General features: G+C 31.5%; 1 protein-coding gene across 1 annotated transcript in view; it reads left to right on the plus strand.

The window, feature by feature from the left end:
- The first annotated feature begins 15,539 nt into the window (after positions 1–15,539).
- The window catches only part of LOC123261850 (POU domain, class 2, transcription factor 1-like), a 75,950-nt gene continuing 73,164 nt past the window's right edge, over positions 15,540–18,325 (plus strand). The window contains exon 1 of the mRNA XM_044723710.1: positions 15,540–16,254. Within this exon, the coding sequence (XP_044579645.1) occupies positions 15,636–16,254 (619 nt within the window). The 5' untranslated portion in view covers positions 15,540–15,635. The remainder of the gene's footprint in view (positions 16,255–18,325) is intronic.

Genomic DNA, 18,325 nt, shown 5'->3' on the forward strand with positions numbered 1-18,325 from the left:
GCTAAGGAGAGGTGACGTCAGGAATGATTATCTACGTCTGCCAAGAAGTAATTGTGCAATTTATGAAAACTCTTTCCTAATTCATGGTATAAAAGTTTGGAACTCGTTACCGGCCGAAATTACATTAATTGACAATTTCGAACAATTTCAACAGGCTTGCTATGACTTCTTCTTACAATAAATGTTAATGTTATTATTTCTCTGTTAATATGTTATTATTTTAAGAATTAATATGTTCTTACTTTTAATAATTTAATATCAAATATTTAAATTGTATTAAAAACACTGTATCAAATGTATACATGTAAATGATAAAATTTATGTATTGTTGATGGTCCTGAAGGAGCTTAGAACTCTAGGATCAAATAAATTTTTCTATCTATCTATCTATCTATCTATCAAACAAATATTTCTTAGTATTTAAAATGATTTGTTTGTATTTAATAAATCAGATATTCATTTATTAAATATTAATAAATCTTTTTAAATACTAAGAAATATTTGTTAAGGACTAAAAAGTGGTCTCTAATAAATGATTTGTTAAATATTAACAAATATTTTTAACTATAAACAAATCCTTCTATCAGTGCAATAAGTATACTGATTTTCACAATAACTAGGTATACTGATTATCAGTATACCAATGTAACAGACTATTAGATGTTTATAACCTCACTTTACTGGTACAAATCAATTGACTTATAAAGCTAACAAAACAAATTAAAATTAAAATTAAAAGTGTAATAATAAATTTTTTTCAAGCTAATATAATAAATACTAGTTGAAATCTATTTTTACCAGTGCATAAATCAAATAAACTAACTGTTAGTGTTAAAACGTCGATGGCAGTGACAGATCATATATTATAGTTTACTGCGCAGAGTATAGGTCTTGAACTGACTTATATTCTGATAATCACAATACTTGGTAAATATTTATTTAATAATTTTATTATAAAAAATTCTTTCATAATTCTGTAATTAAATAAAATTTGAAAGATAATTTTAATAACTTTATTTAAATAATGAAAATATTACTGTAGATAATTGATAATTAAATAATAATACCCTGTGATGATTTAGTAAAATAAAATATAAAATAAAATAATATTAGCCCTGGTTATGTTAACAATCGGATCTTGGCGTTAGGCATACACAATTACATGCAAATTAGATGGTTTTACCAAGTGGATGCGTAATTGCGGATGGTATGAATTCCAACGCCCACACGCATGGCCAGTGAGGCGTATGTGCCGGTATTATATAGGAGACCCTACTCTTCACCGTATCGTATAAAATTGCATTTAAGTCACAAGGTGTAGGGATTCTACACCGCATATACAAATAAAAGTATCTTTTACGATTTTATTGTCGGAGAAAAGAGCTACGGTGCATAAGCGATTAGCCGGTACTCAGTGACCTCATGCACCTGCCGTTCTTAGCGCGAGGCTCAGGCATCCACCGTACGACAGGAAATCGCGATTGCTCACTTTTTCTTTCTCTCTTTATACTTTTATGCTTAATTATTTTATTAATCCGGATGTCGATATTCATTCACTGAGTTGTTTATTTAAAATAAGCTTTGCGGTAATAACTTTAATGGATAAATAATATAACAAACAATTAGACTTTTTTTAATTGGCTGTATCGTAATCTTGCTTAAATTACTCTGCGATGATTTTATTTACGTGCACTAGATATACTTTTCTAAGAAAAACTTGTTAAAATATACACAAACATACATTGTGTTTATTTTTATTTTTTTTTATTATTAATTTGTAACGTTTAATGACATAGTGCGGCGTAATAAATAAAACCGGAAGTCTTATAAAGAATCGCACGCACGCGCGCACGTTGAACTTGCTTTTCGTCGATCTTGACAAAGATGTCGTGGTAAATATCATTATACAAGGATCGTATGTAATGAACGAACAACCTCTTCCTGTCACAACTCATTACCATAGTTCTTTTATTCGATAAACTTTGTTCTACACAGCTCATACCGACTGAAGCGCTGTTAAGATTACGACAATTAGCATGCCAATTATAACATCATTATGCACCCGTACTAACACTAACAGTATATTACTTTAAATATTAATGTAACTGGAGCCCGAGCCGGCATTCCGAGCGCAATAAAGTCATTGTAGTGTAACAAATGTCGCTTCGTTGGCTGTCGACTGTTCGCTGTCGCTGGTGTTCAATTAGATATAATTAACTAAACAATTTCTCGCGGGTAATTGCAATTATCTGGATAATTATTTTCACCTCACGACGGTAGAACTCTGATTATAATAAAACTCAACAAATATTATTAATATTTACGGTTATTTTTTTATTTGTTTCGGTCCAAACTTTAAAGAATTTTTTAGTAGCTACAAAAATATTAATTGTAGAAATTTTTTTTTTTATAAATCATTAAACGAACAGAATTTTATTTCAATTTGTATAAAAGATTGCTGAATATCTACATTATTAAGAGAATAAGCAAAATTTTGTGGCCAGTGTATTTATATGATAAAATGGGTTTTTATGGTTAAATTTCGTATCGTTGGAAAAGTCTTAGCCTGGAGTTGTGCTTTTTCATGGTTTCGTATCATTTTGACCAATAGTCAATTTATGATGATAAGTATTTAGGCTACATTCGAAAATAATCTATCTCTAGATACATAATTAAGAAATTATCTTGTATCTTGTGAAATATTGACATTTTTAAAGATATAAGCTCATTCCGATGTTACACTCATCAAGACCTTTCATTTAAGTACCCACATCGATTTTTCATATATTTATATATATTATATATATATGTATGTATGAAAAATATATAAAAATGCATGTGGGTACTCAAAAGAAAGCTCTTGATGAAAGTAACATCGGGATGAGCTTATATCTTTAAAAACGTCAATAGTTAAAAAAGTACAGTGCAAATTAACATAATTAAGAAATAACCTTGTATCTTGTGAACTATTGATATTTTTAAAGATATAAGCTCATCCCGATGTTACACTTATCAAGACATTTCATTTAAGTACCCACATCAATTTTGTCATATATTTATATATATTATATATATGTATATATGAAAAATATATAAAAATGCATGTGGGTACTCAAATGAAAGCTCTTGATAAGTATTACATCGGGATGATTTTATATCTTTAAAAACTTCAATAGTTAAAAAATTACAGTGCAATTTAACATAAGTCATTATTTAATAAAGCAAAATTTTATTCATTTATAGTTGATAAGTCACGGCAGTCACATAGTGACTGCAAGGCTGCTAGTAATAATTATCTCAGCAAGAAGAAAAAATTTCCCCATATAATTGAGTTTATAAAACGAAACATTTTATTTTTTTGATGGATAAAAGGCTTTTCAGTATTTTTAAAAATCAAGTTACTTCACCCTTCAAGATGAAAAGATTCTTTGTAGAAATATTTCCGTTGGGAAGCCCCAAGCAGAGAAAATAGCCCTCACTTATTTATAATAGCAATAGTGGTGGGTTTTATGAGAATAAAATTAAACTCGAAGGACAGGAGTGAATATGAGCATATTGGCAGGCCTCAAACTCAGGGAGTCAAAAAAGGAGAAGTAAGAAAGGAAAGGACTAAAGAGAGTAGTAGTGTAGTTGTGTAGTTTTGTAGTTTTGTAGTAGGGGGCTATTAGCTGGCAGATTAGCAGTTAAAATTGAAATTTGCACGGACAGTTCGATGCGCGTCGGCGCGTCAGAGAAACTCGAGATTGGAGAACCGAATCTGCTACGCATTGCATGAGTTCGACGGTGTCTTAACACATAATACATAACACATAACATATAACATATAACAACATAACACATGCACTGTGAGACTGGGACTTGAATCTCATCTCGTCTCATCCCATCTTTTCTTCCGTTCTTTTCTCTTCGGAGCTGAAGCTTTAGCTTTCATTATTGTGCGTTAAGCACAGCAGTATTTTTCAGCTATGAAATGAGATATGGTTACGAGGGCCATATACCACCCCGTATTGTTCAGCTGCTTTGCACTGCGTTTGCTTTGCGAATTGAGAATCGAAAATACGTCGAGTTCCATCTCCTGGCTGCTGATGTAAATTTTATTCCGGCTTTTTAAACCCATTGACGGTGTTTTAAATAACATTACTGTGACGAAACTCACAAGCACAATACAATGTTTTGTGTTGCTTAATACGACGCTACTTTTTTTTTATTGAGTGATGGGAATGTTTGCAAGAAGAGTTAATAAAATCAAGATTAATATTCCGGATTACAAACGCCGTCAACATGTATGTACCAGCCATCAGTCTTTTAACTGGTCAAGGAAGATCTAGAGCTTCTTTACTTAACTTTTCCTCCGCTCTTATTGTTGCATCTACACTCTATATCTTCCTGGTGGTCATTTCTCGTCATTCTGGTGATTTATTGCAATATTTTGACACAAAATTTATGAGAAAGATGAATTGACCGACGAGTCTTTATGACTGAAAGTTTGCTACCCTCTTTTCCACCAGTTTTCCGCCCTCTGTCGCCCTTTAGTTGTCGTAGCTTCTACAAACGACCTCACCTTACCCCTATCCTCTTTTTATTCTGACAACGATTATTTTACTTTTTATATTACTCGTGTATTAATCATAATGGATCGAAAAAATTAACAAGTTTGTCAGTTCATCAAACACTTTTTAAATTATATTTATTCCTTTTTATTTTTTTATCAGACAATGATACAAGGATTTATTTGTATATTAAATAATATTTTTTAATAGTTACCAAGTCATTTATTAGAGACCACTTTTAGTATTAAACAAATATTTCTTAGTATTTAAAATGATTTGTTTGTATTTAAGAAATTTGATATTCATTTATTAAATATTAATAAATCTTTTTAAATACTAAAAAATATTTATTAAGGACTAAAAAGTGGTCTCTAATAAATGATTTGTTAAATATTAACAATAGGGTGCGTCAAAATTTAATCTCTAAAAGCAACCTTTTAAAATTGGAATTTTGAGTTCCGCTTTTAGCAGGAGTTAGGTTTGGGCATTTCCTGAGATATTTTCATGTGTCAGGATTTATTTGATGCTCACATAATTGTTTGACAGGAGTTTTGTTGAAGCAATTTTTCTGGAATTTAAAAATTTAAAAATTAGGCCAAACGAAACTCCTGTTAAAAAATTCTGTGAATATCAAATAAATTGTGACACACCAAAATATATCAGGAAATTTCCAAATACAGCTCCTGTTAAATGCCAAACTCAAAATTTCAATTTTAAAAGGTTGCTTTCGAAGATTAAATTTTGACGCACCCTAATTAACAAGTATTTTTAACTATAAACAAATTCTTCTATCAGTGCATGTATAATGTTAAAGTCAACAAAAATAACTCGTCGATGCTTTCATTCGATACTCACGATCCAAACAATGAGGCAACTTTTGGGATTATTTTATCCGTAAATCGGTAAATTATAGCGCCAAGGGCGTACCGGCCAAATGTGTCCCCTATTCAAATGAAAGTGATAAAAAAACAGTAACGCCACCCTACAGTCATTGTATATATGATTTTTGTAAGTATGCAGATGCCCATAAAGAACTGGGGGGCCAAAATATTTTTTACACTGCCCAATGGGATCATGGGATAATTTTTTTCGATTCGGGAAAGTATAATATTTGCATAAAACTGTCAGTGAGATCAAGAATGCGTGACAAATCGCCAGGAGATGCTATTTCTGTTGTCTATTATGCTCGATAATTTTTATGATCCCGTACCAGGCATGACTGAGATAAATTTTTTATTTATTTACTTTTTTTTTTCTGAACTGATTCATTAAACCGGCGAGAATAAATAAAAAAATGCTGAGTGAAACGTGAGATAATGCACGTTAATTTTTTTCATTTAACCACCGAGGTAAAATAAAAGGGAAAAAATAAGATACGAAAAATAAAAAGTGATTATATTATTAGTGGAGTTTAAATGTTGGTAATGTACAAAAGAGTTACAGATACCAATCCAGTTCATTTTGTGCTACGGTCTGATGCTTACGCGTCACGCAAAGTTTAAGGGTCGAATAGTTATGTGTTTGTTGTTTTTATTATTATTAATATTATTTAAAAAAAAAAAAAAAAAAAACTTTTTTATTCTTAGCTCGTTTTAATTCGTGGAAACACTCTTCACTTTACTTAGACTGTCAATACTTTCACAGAAATTTATTAAACTTTATCCTTTAAATTCCACTCGGGCATAACAATGTTTTTGCTCTCCAGTCCAATTGATGCGAACAACTTCTCGAGTTTAACAATAATTTTATGCTATATACTTTAAGGTTATATTTATCTCCTCTTGGCGGTACTTGATATCGGCCTTAACAACGCTATTTTAATTTCAATATCTTTCTTTTAACCATTTTAAGTATATATTTGAAAAATATTTACCAAGTCAGTCAGGCATCACTAATTATTCGATAAATTTATATTCTTCTCAAGTTATCTCGTACCTAAATAAAAATAAAGATAAAAATAAAAACTTTCAACAACAGCATTACTACAATTACAAGTGACAGTAATAAATTAAAAAAACAATTTATTTTTTCTGGAAATAAATTACAATGATTGCAGAGAGTGGAAGTTTAGTTATAAACGTTTAAAAATAAATAATCTGGAATATTGAATAAAAAAAAAAAATATAAAAACAACTTGTAATTTATAATTATTCACTTCTACGAATTGTACTTAAAAAGTAATTACTCATGACTATAAAGCATCTGTCTAGTAATAATGCTCTCGTGAAGACGTTCGACGGAATGATAATAAAGGCTGTAAAATATAATGTAGAGTAGGGGAAAGGGAAACCTGACTTTTGCCACGCAAATGTGAAAACACAAGGCTTTAAGTGGCTCAACTAGTCCGACGCTTTGATGCAAGCCGCATTTTAGCACACTTATTCACTCATTTCAACTCTATCTGTATCTTTAATGCCACTTGCATTTGTATTTTTATATTTATACATTTTATACATTTATATGCATGAGAAACGTGAGTGCTCGTTGGATCTATCTTGCGTATAATTAGTGCTTAAGCTTAAAACTAAACGCCCTGATCGAGGAGAGAATTATTGTCGTTGTACACTAAAAAAAAAAAAATTAACTTTACGCAAGAAAATAATTTTGAACCATCCAAAAATTATTTTGAATAATTATTTTATTTTATTTTTATAAATAGATAGATAGATAAAAAATTTTATTTGACTCTGGAACCTAAGCTCCCTCAGCGCCATCAATATTCAAGATACATTGGTTTACATAAACTGATAAAAAAATTAACTTGACGCAAAAGCGAAAATCTTGAACCAAGAATGCCATTTTGAAGAAAATGATTTTCTTGAGTCAAGAGAATAAATTCTTGAGTTAAGAAATTATTCTTGGCCTTAGAAAATTTTCTTGTTCCAATAATTTATTTTCTTTACTCAAGAAATTGCATTTGTATATAATATAACTCAGTACAAGATTACTTAATTAATTAAAAGTTTACAATTAAATTCAATTTTAAATGTTAATGAAACCCAAATAGATCATTTAATATAAACAAATAATATGAAAATTAAATTAGCCGACATTTGAAAATTTTTATAATTTATTTTATTGAAAAATAATTTTTAAAAAATTAAAACAAAAATTTTCACATGTAGAAAATTTTAAAAATTGTACGTGGAATTTTTTAAAAATAGTTTTTTAGTTCTCATTCTTAATTAATAAAAAAAATCAAAAATTGTTGAGTGTCGGCTAACTTAATTTTCATAAAAATAATTTAGTTTAAAGTCACAAAAATTCAACATGGAAGTAATATTAATATGAATAAATTAATTAACAAATAAAATCTATGTACACTGAAGAGGTTGCACATATCGACATGTACATCCTGACAGTTGATAAAAATGACAAATGTATTTATACATATCGTTACGCTCTGAAAGTAAAGTAAAGTTAAGTTGGCTCGTGCTCACACGAGCGTACGTATATTTTCGCACCCACGTAAAAAGGCTTTGCCTAGTCATGTTCATTATGATTATGATTATGATGAATACTCTTTAACTTTACTCACACTGTCCCCTTAAGGCGAGGCAATTGCAGAATTGTAGAATTGTGGATTGTAGTTGGAGTTTTCGACACACGCAATGTCGTCCTCTTGTAACCCCTGGGGTAATCAGTCAATTACCCTAATCCCGTGAATATTCCAACGAATAAAAGGCATATCCGAGTATAAAGTGCCGCAACGAGCCGGAGCTCCGTGAGGGGGCGACAGGGGCCAAGATCGTTCGGATGGATTGCAGTTTGCCAGTTTGCAGTCAATGAGAATTGAGATCGCGGGTGGAAAACATTAAGTGTGCAAATAAGAGAGGCGGAGGTCACGCTGGCCTCTTCCAGAGTCTCATGCGGAACATTATGCATGCGAGGAATGCGCCCTCTCATTATTTCATTCAGCTATTCCACAATTCAAACTAACCGAACCCTTTTTTAACCGTTTAATTGTTACACCAAACTCTCAGATTCGAATTAATTTCATTTTCTCTGGTCGTATTCCAAGATTACTCTTCGCTATTAAATACCCTATTTAATTGATAACATGCTTCATTTAATATTACTTTAATAGTATAATAAGCTGGCTTAATTTGATTTTATGCTTATGTTTGAGGTAGTTGACCTTTCAATAATTAAACGACAAATTTTGAAACTTTAAATTATTTTTTTTTTAATATTTTGCCTTGAAAATAAATTTAAAAATTCTAAATGCGTCACTTTTTAAATTTTTATTGAGTTTTATTGAACTCAGTCAATAAAAAAAATTACATTTGTTATAAACGAATAAAATGTAGGCGAATTAAATATTATAACAAGCTTAAGAGCGATTTTTAATCGAAAAGATTAAGTACAGAAAAAAAAAATAAGTCTTTAAAATTAAAACGTCTAAAAAAGGAACAAGCAAACCTATTAATTAAATATTTACTTAAAAAAAAAAAAATAATTTCCTACAATGACATTAAATTAATTGAATTAAATAATGATCAAAATAAACGTTCTCAATAAGAAAGAAACTCTGGCTTAAATTTGATCTTTTATTGTTTTTTATTTGTAATTAGAGTTTATTGATAAATTGACGAAAAGTTATCAGTTTTTTTTTTTAACTGCTATTATTATTATTATTATGTTATTAGTTAATTATCCTCGACATTAATAATTAATTAAGTCGGACAGTAATAGATAAAAATTTTTTATTAATGTTAATTATTGCTTGATGAAGCGTTAAGTATAGCAATGAGCTAAGTAGTGACTAATGACTTACTGAAATAAAAAAATTTAATGCCCAAAAATATTTTTTAGGAAAAAAAATTTTTTCCGTAGATATTTATTTCTATTAATAGTTTTTACTTTAACGCCCTGAAGAATAAAAATATTATGAAATTAAAAATATACTTTGATTATTTAGTTATTACGAAATTGAATGATTAATGTAAAAAACCAGACTATTAATTTGAAGCCTTTAAGGCTTTTTTGTTTTATTATTATGATAACAATAATAAGATATTAAATTTTTTTTTTTATTTTTGTGCTACATTTACACGCTCAAGTCTGTTAAAATTGCTCGAATATCTGTTTTTAATTTCCGATTGAACTTTAAATGTAACTATCAAAATATTTAATTATTATTTTAAAAAACAATTTTTTAATTAGCGGGAATTCCGATTTTTAATCGCTCGATTTTTTTCGTCATTGGGAATTATGGGGAATTATTTTAGGAACCAAACGAGTTATCACAATTATTAATAAAAAATAACAATTGAACGTATCTTAATTTATTTTATTTTTTTTATTTTGTTTTTGAAAATATTGTTGGAATTTTTTTCAATAAAATATTTTTATTTATAAAAATAGAGTATGCTAGTCTTTCAGATGCCTTTTAATATTCGAGACCTTTGTGATACATTAATTAACTCTAGAGCAGTCACTTGATTTTAAGTACTCTGAATAATCTAGCAGCAAAGAACATTATTCATCATAAAACACCAGAGATATACGTCGAAAAAATTTTTAAATTATTCAAACTAAATGTCCAATTTTCTGACAATTATCACATTGACTGATGTGTTTTTAATTTTTTAAATTTGCCTTGTGAAAAATATTTACCGAGAAAAATAAGATTAGCAATTTTCGATTCAGTATTTTGAAACGTGACGGCTAAATTTGTGATAAAATTTGTTTTGTACGTCAATAAATCAAAAAAAAAAAAAAATACCTAAAAAACTCACTATTTAAAAGGTCATGTTTAGTACAAGTAATGAGGAGCTTTCTAAAGACCAATAGTAAAGTTTATCTACCTGACACAGTAACAGAAATTGTAAATCATGATAACCGTGTGTACTAAAGTATCCAACAAGTGTATATTTACTTATAAAAAAGAAAACAAACAAATAAGAATCGTAAAAAAGAGAGTATTTTAGTAAAAAATAGACAGAAAATAAAAAACGACGCTCTCTAGTCCTCGTTGCATATTTCACTTAATTACGGTACTTTTCGGACAATACCTGCCGGTCATAAACGCCCCGAAATGAGAGAGAAGGACCAAGCAATATAATACGCAAATAAACAATAATATAATATTTTAAGTTATTCATTTGAGTAATTTATTTATTTTTTTTTTGTTGTATATTTTAGTGCGACATAAAAGTTGACAAAAAATAATATATAGGAATAGGGTACTTGAGAATCCGAAAAATCTTAACCCACACAGTATTGTAAGGAAAGCGATTGTTGAAGAAGAAATTGTACGCAGCTGTTTCTAAAAAATCGTCGCTGAGTGGATGCAATAAAAAAAATCATAGGGAAATAAAAAAAAAAAACTTTTTTTATATTCACCTTTTCTCCCAATTCTTATTCGCGTACTCGAGGGGATGGAAACCTGTAATTTTGTGCATAATAGTACAATATTCATTGGTACTTGAAGGAAAAAAACTAAAATAAAATCCATGGGGGAGATGGTACTCATTTCGTCATTTTTTACGAACAGTAATCAAAAAAAAAAAAAAAAGTTGAGAATAAGAATGAGAGTGAATAAAAATTTCAAATATCCGAATTTTTTAAAAAAACACTCGGGATCTTGGAAATTGCCTCAACGGTACTTTTTGCCCTAAGCCAGTTAGGTCCACTTAAACGTCTTTTACTTTCATTTTCGTCTATTTTTTCAAGTGTATTGTATATATCGTGTACCAGTAGAATGTATACAACACTTTATATTATGAATTTGTTTAGTTTTTAAATTAAATAAAACTCGTAGAGTGTAAATTTTATTCAAAAAAATTTTTTTTAATAAATAATATCAAAGTAATTTAATTATTTATTTATTTATTTTATTTATTTATCCAATTTTTAGACCCTGAAGCCTTAGCTCCCTAAGGGCCTTACATACAAATGAATACATAGTAATAATAGAAGTATTTAAACAGTAATGGATATGAAAATAATAAGACAGTAAAAATAAGAAAAGTAACGTTGTCTCTAAGCAAAGTCTATCTAAATTACTATCTAATGACTTTAGTTCATCAAACAAAAGAAAAGAAAAAAATATAAATTTGAACATTTCGTAATATGAATATTTTAGTAATTACAGTTATTTATCTAGCAGTATGATGTGTAGCACTAAATAGAAACAATGCATAAATTATATAAATTACAAAAGTCATTCAAATGCGTAGACACATTAGTATTAGTTAACATATTTATATTGAAGACACCCATAATAACAATATTTTTTATAAAAGATATTTATTTAAAAAAAAAACCTCAACTTGATCCGTATTTAAATTTTAATTTAATTTTGTTCAGAAAAATTTGATCATACTTTGCAGTATTATTTAATTTAACACCCTAAGGATAAATATAAAAATTTATTCACATTAAACAAAAATTACCCTGGTAAATATTAAGCAAACAAATCAATCAGATAGAAGTATGCATGAAAGTATTAAATTATATATTTTTCCCGGCTATTAAGCTCCCTGTAATCAGATAAAAAGGTAACTTTAAACCCCATCAGTTTAAAATGCACATTATATGAAACCCCAAGAGAAACAGGTAGCGTCAATTACCATACCGAGCTCCGTCACCCTCCGGCTCTTAACCCTATCAATCGTAAAAAAGGCCCGTGATGGTTCCACCTGTGCTCGGGGCGTACCGATGCAAATAGGCACCTGAGGAATTAATAAAAAAGGGTCTAGCGCTCGCGTGCAAGGGGTTGTATTCAGATTAGAAACCCTCCGACCTTTTATTTGAATAGCGATAGAGTCACTCTCAGATTGCTTTACAGACAAGTGTTTCGTCCCCTTTGGAGTCACTTTTCAGTCAAAGGGCTCTCTCTATTCGTCCCTACTAATACTTATCTAATAGTCTGATGGTAAAAAACAAAGCTCATTAAATTTAGGTGAATAATATTAGCTCTTGATGGTTTATATTATTCTCCTGTGCAGGCCGTGTTGCATGAGGACATACAGTGGGAGTGCGTCATTAAAATCAATACCTCGCTCTTGTATTTTCCGTCCTGGTTTATCTTGGACAAGTAAAGTAGTAAACCAGCCCTACTACTGCGAGAAGTATTCTCCTTTCCGTGGAACCTTTGGCGTGGGAGTCAGTCACTGGGCAAGGGAGGGGGAAGGTGTAGGGGCATCTCAGGGGGATGAAAGCTCGCTCGAGATAGAGAGGGTAGCTGTAAGTATATGGCGAAAAGGTGAAGGGAGGTCGAGAAAAAGTGTATGTATAAGAAAGAAAATAGTTGACAAAATAAAAAAATAAAAAAAATGAGGAGAGTAAGAGAGGTTAGGTACATACACGCAATATCAACGTATAAAAGGTTCTTGTAGTAGGGATATGTGCGCTGTTTCTATGGCCAATAGAAACCACTTTAAAATACTTTTTTTTTAGTTTAAATCTACGGAGAAACTGCGCATGTCAGATTCAAATCTCAATGCCTCGTAAGTATATTGTGTATATTATACCTATATTACCCAAGGGGAGTAGGCGAGCTTCTTATGGAAATATGATAGTGCGATAAGGTGAGAAAGAAATTGGAAAAAGAGCCAACTCGACTCTGGGTCATGTTATGCTTCACGGGAGCCGAGGGTGGTTCAAATTTTCCACGACCAATAAGAAGCTTCTTTAAATTTACTTTTTGCGCATGCTGAATTTTTATTAAGGTTTTTTTTTTCGCTTCCAGGATTGTAAATATTGTTATTCTAGGTGCACTTTGGGCCTGTTGTATTCTTCAGAGAATTTTATAGCCACCTGCTTAATCCTAATAAAGGTTTTGGGGACAGGTGTACTTTGATTAGATGTCCCTTGGAAGAAAAAAATTGACAACGTCGGCGGGATTTATTATGGGGATCGGCTGGTATCATCAATAGGCCTTTATGGTCAAGTAATTATCTCAACACACTTTTATATGAATATAATTAATTATTAATGATATTATTGTGGCCTTTTTTATTTCTTTTTAAACTAGAAATAAAAATTTAAAAAGCTTTGTATGCAAAAAAAATAAATAAATTCATCAAAATTCTTAAAATAATTTTTTATTTAATTTATAGAAGAAATTTTGTAAAATTTGACAGTATTTTTATTTATATAAAAAATTTTTCATTATAAAATTTTTTTTGCATGGTTTGACGATATTTATCATCAGAGGAGTGATAGAGCCCACCTACGAAGCCGATTTCCCAACAAAACCCGAAGAATTAATGTTCAAGCTTGTAAATGAAAGTTGATAAGAATATTTATTGAGAGTGTATTATTCAAAACACAAGCTGGTGTATAATGTATAAATGAGGGAGCGGGAGTGAGTGAGTAACGATTGGCCGAAGGTAGTATCTTAGATATGTAAATGAGAGTAGCGACAGTACTCGTTGGTCCCAGAGCTAGTTTAGTCCAAGGTGGCTATCGTGGCAAGTCCAGCACGAGGAAAAAAGGAGCGCGTGTGACTCGCGGTCGCGAAATGTTCGCTGTAGGCGTTTCCAGGAGTCCGCGAGTGGCTGCCATTGGCTGTTATTTTCCCCACCGACGCAACTTCGAGTCCCCACTTGAGTGGACCTGCCGGGGTTTAATACCAGACGTAGTATAGCGTAGCATCAGCAGGGACTACCTATATTCTCGATTCACTTTTATTCTTTTTCCAACAGAACAGGCGACCTAACGACTCCCCCACTTGGACGCTTGCTGGACGCCCGATGAACGTCCGTGTGCCGCCGGCAGCCTGGACCCTAGTGTAGCTGCACACATGCACGCGACAGCATCTATCCACCGCCGCTGCATCATCATTCTTTATCATCCTAAATACTAAACACTAAACACTTAATACTCAATACTCAATACTATAAATACAGCCACTCACTTAATTCCTTCCTTCCTTCCTTCCTTCCTTCCTTCCTTCCTTCCGTTGTTAGTTAACTAATCCAACCCAAAGATTATCAGCGACGTTATCAGTGGTTCTAAGATTTTAATTACGTCATAATAATCGTCATCAATCAGTCACACCTGGTGATACACTGACTGGAGGGATTTAAAACCAACAAACGTAGGCAGATATTAGTTACACACTGAACTGGTGATAATAAACTAGTGAAAGAAAGGGGGAGTTCTGTGAGTGTTGTCATCACCGCGCGTGCGAGCAACATTTTATTGGCTGGGAGCCAAAGCTTGGATAGATTGATGGTAGCGGTGTGTGTCATTTCGGTAGCAGCTATCGAGTCAACGAGCTAAACCAACCTGATTCCTGTCAGGAGCCGGGACACGGGGCACAAGTGTGCTTTAATGACAGGTGGTACCTACCTTCTCAATGTCGAGTCTAGACCGATCTAGATCTACACTGCCTATCGTCAATCTAGTGTCGTTATTTATTTATTGTGTGTTTTGCTGATTTATCATTATTATATTGTGTCTAATTTTTATTATTTAAAAGTGACTGATTTAGTATTTCCTAAAAGATTATTGGCGCGTGATGTTGTGTACTCAATTTATGACAATAAAGGATGACAGTGCGTGGAAGATCGTGCAGGTTTCTATTTATCGTGAGACGTGAGTGACGGAAATTATTTTTTTTACAGTGCTGAGATATTGAAACTTATCGTGAAATATTGTTGGTGGTTGTAATTATTCTAAGTGGAAATATTATTGGATACTTTTAAGAAATGTTTAAGAGATAATTGACGGAACATTGTTAAATAAATTGGATCAGTTACCTCGACTACTTGCGGCAGGGTCTTGGATTCCAGAATCGCGGTGGCGGGTACCGGGGTCTTGACTTTTTCCGGTCTGATAACCGAGAAGGGTTTATCACCAGGCGGACAGTCAAAGATAAAGTCTGCAGGGCTGGCGGGACTCGACAGTGAAACGGTGCGCCGGTGGGTCGCGGAAGCTGCCCGATCCGTCCGCCAAATTCCTCCAGCTGTTGTCGTTCCTTCGAGTTCGCAGCACCAGCTCTTCCAACAGCAGCAGCAGCAGCAGCAGCAGCACCAGCAGCAACAGCATCAACAATCCTTGCAATCAGCCCGTCGTCCATCGAGCGACGCCAGTCCCTCGTCACTTGGTCCGTTTGTCCTGCCCACGTCGATGACACAAACACCCAGCATGCACTTGTTGGAGAACAACAACCTGATGGAAGTCGCAATCGCCCAGCAGCACCAGGCACAGCAGCAGGCAGCCCAGCAAAAGCACCAGGGCAAGCAGACCAGCAGTCCCACCAACAACAACAACAACAACAACAATATCGACGCCTGGAGGCTCATTCAAAGTGGACACCAGTGGTGGAGTCCACCCAGCAGCGTTCATCAGGACCAAGAAATGTCTCCCATCTCCCAGCCCAGCCAGGTCCAGAGCATCATTCCCAGCCAGGTCCAGAGGCTTCAGGCTCAGGTTCAGGCTCAAACCGCTCAGCAGCAATCCCAAACTCAGCAGCAGCAACAACCTGCTCAGTCAGACGTTGATCAGCCCCTGGACTTCTCTGTTGGCTCCATGCAGCAGCAGAGGCTCCATTCCCGCGTTCAAACCATTCATGATAGACTCCAGGGCAAGATGCATGACAATAACAATACCACGGGTGCCGCTGTTAAGATTGTAAACAGTGCTAGAAGAAGTAACAGCCCCAGTGAGGCTAGCACCAGCGCCAGTGAAGATGAGGGAGTGTCTACTGGTGGTAGTCCTTCGGGTCCTTTGAGGGGTGCTGAAAATGGTAAGTTTTTTTTTATTTTAATTTTATTGCATATTTTATCCTATATTATAAAATAGATGAAAGTCTTGAAGTTAGTCAAAGGTCGAAACTCGCAAAAAACAGGCCTCGATTCATTATTGGTTAAAATTTAGGCGCGCGCGTAGCGCGCTATTGAAATTTCTAGTATTTAATAAATTAAGTAATAGAAATGCTGACCAATTATTGACGAAAAATTTTGGCGTATTGGAAGATTTTATCATAATAATAAACATGATATAATTTTTTTAAGTGTATTTCCTTAAATGAAAACTTCAATCAAATCAATACATAATTAAGTGTTTTAATTAAATTCATTAAGATATAGAAATAAAAGTTCATTAGTACTATTATTATGATTGACACCTACGTAAAGTAATTTTAATGTGATCCATTAAATGATAAAAACATTATTAAATTATTCCGGTGTTAGTTTTTGATATTTAAATGGAATTGAGCAATCTGAAGCAACAAAATTGAAACAAATTTATATTTAAACTTCATTGTCGCCCAGTAAATATAAGTAATTTTTATTTTTCTTGCTTTAATTCGGCGCCTCGGGGTGTTTAATGTAAATTTAATAGTTAAAAGGGTGTCATTATAACGAAAAAAGATATTAATTAATACATTTACAGAATATGCATTAACCTTAACGAAATAACGATATCTATTAGGTTTCATAATTAAGTTAATAAGGTGTGACTTGTATAGCACTTTAGTCCATTATTATTAATCATTATTTCAATCATATACTAATATAAATAAAACTGATAATAACTTTTCATGCTTGACGAAAGACACGCGCTGCTATCAGCCGGATAATATAATATAATATCCAAGTATATAAAAAGAAAAAAAATTTCTCACTCTTTCTCATAAAGGCAAATATGATTGAGCAAATAGTCAAGTGTTGATAGTCATTCCTACTAAATAAATAAATAATAATCGATGTTTATTCTGAGAACATACACGTAGACCTGGATTAAAATTTTATTAAAAATATTAATCATATATTTATCTTTTTTTAACATTGATACATAATTTATTTTTAAAATTTACTGTGCATTTGTAAAGATTTTAAAAATACTGCAAATACTGATACGATATCTACAACTATTAAATATATATTTTATAAATGTACATGAAATTATCATCATTTAGATAATATAATAATGATATCATTACTGTACTTGTCATTATATTATTTGTATTGTCTTCAATATACAGTTGGGAGAAAATTTTTTAAGATTTTTTAGATTTTGGTTTACGAAAAAAAAAAATTAAGAAAATATACTCTACAAACTTCCGGTTATTGTTTCAGATTGTTAACATTGTGACAAAAGTGTATTAACAGTATAACTCTTTAATCTTTTGACGGACGTTGTCATTAAAAATTTTTTCTTACCTTTTTTTGATATTTATTAAGCAAAGATTTATGTCTTTTTTCACGCGGTCTTGTTACACTGAAATGTGATACATTTAAAACTAGCATATAGTTAGATGACTAATAAATGATGTTTATCATGTAATTAAGTTTGTTTGAACGGTGTTTTATTTTAAACGACTCCAAGTTGAGTAAAGATCATCTGAATTCTAAATATGAATTTCTATTGTTTTAATAAGATTATTATTTATTTACATTCTTCTTTTTTTTTTTTTTTTTTTTTTTGTTTTTTTGATAATTTTACACAACTTATTACATCGTAGGAGACTGGTACAATCGACTATTTAAATTATTATAACATTATTTTAATGGCGTAGGATATTATAGTACAAGATAATGAACATAATTACTAATATATGTCTAGATATAGCATAAAAGATGGTAATAACCATTCGGTATAATCATATTCGTTGCTTAGTCATCTTATTTTCACGTATTATATATATCCAGCAAATGATTTTAATACCTAACAGTCTATGAGTCTATGATGATTTTGCAAATACGACTAAATTAAAACTATATTTTTAATATTATGTTAAGAAAAAAAATTCAAATAGATTCCTATGATTCGAAAAATAAAAAAACTAAAATATCATTTAATGGTTTAATTTC

Source organism: Cotesia glomerata, linkage group LG1 (genome assembly GCF_020080835.1).
Source record: "Cotesia glomerata isolate CgM1 linkage group LG1, MPM_Cglom_v2.3, whole genome shotgun sequence".
Lineage (NCBI taxonomy): Eukaryota > Metazoa > Arthropoda > Insecta > Hymenoptera > Braconidae > Cotesia > Cotesia glomerata.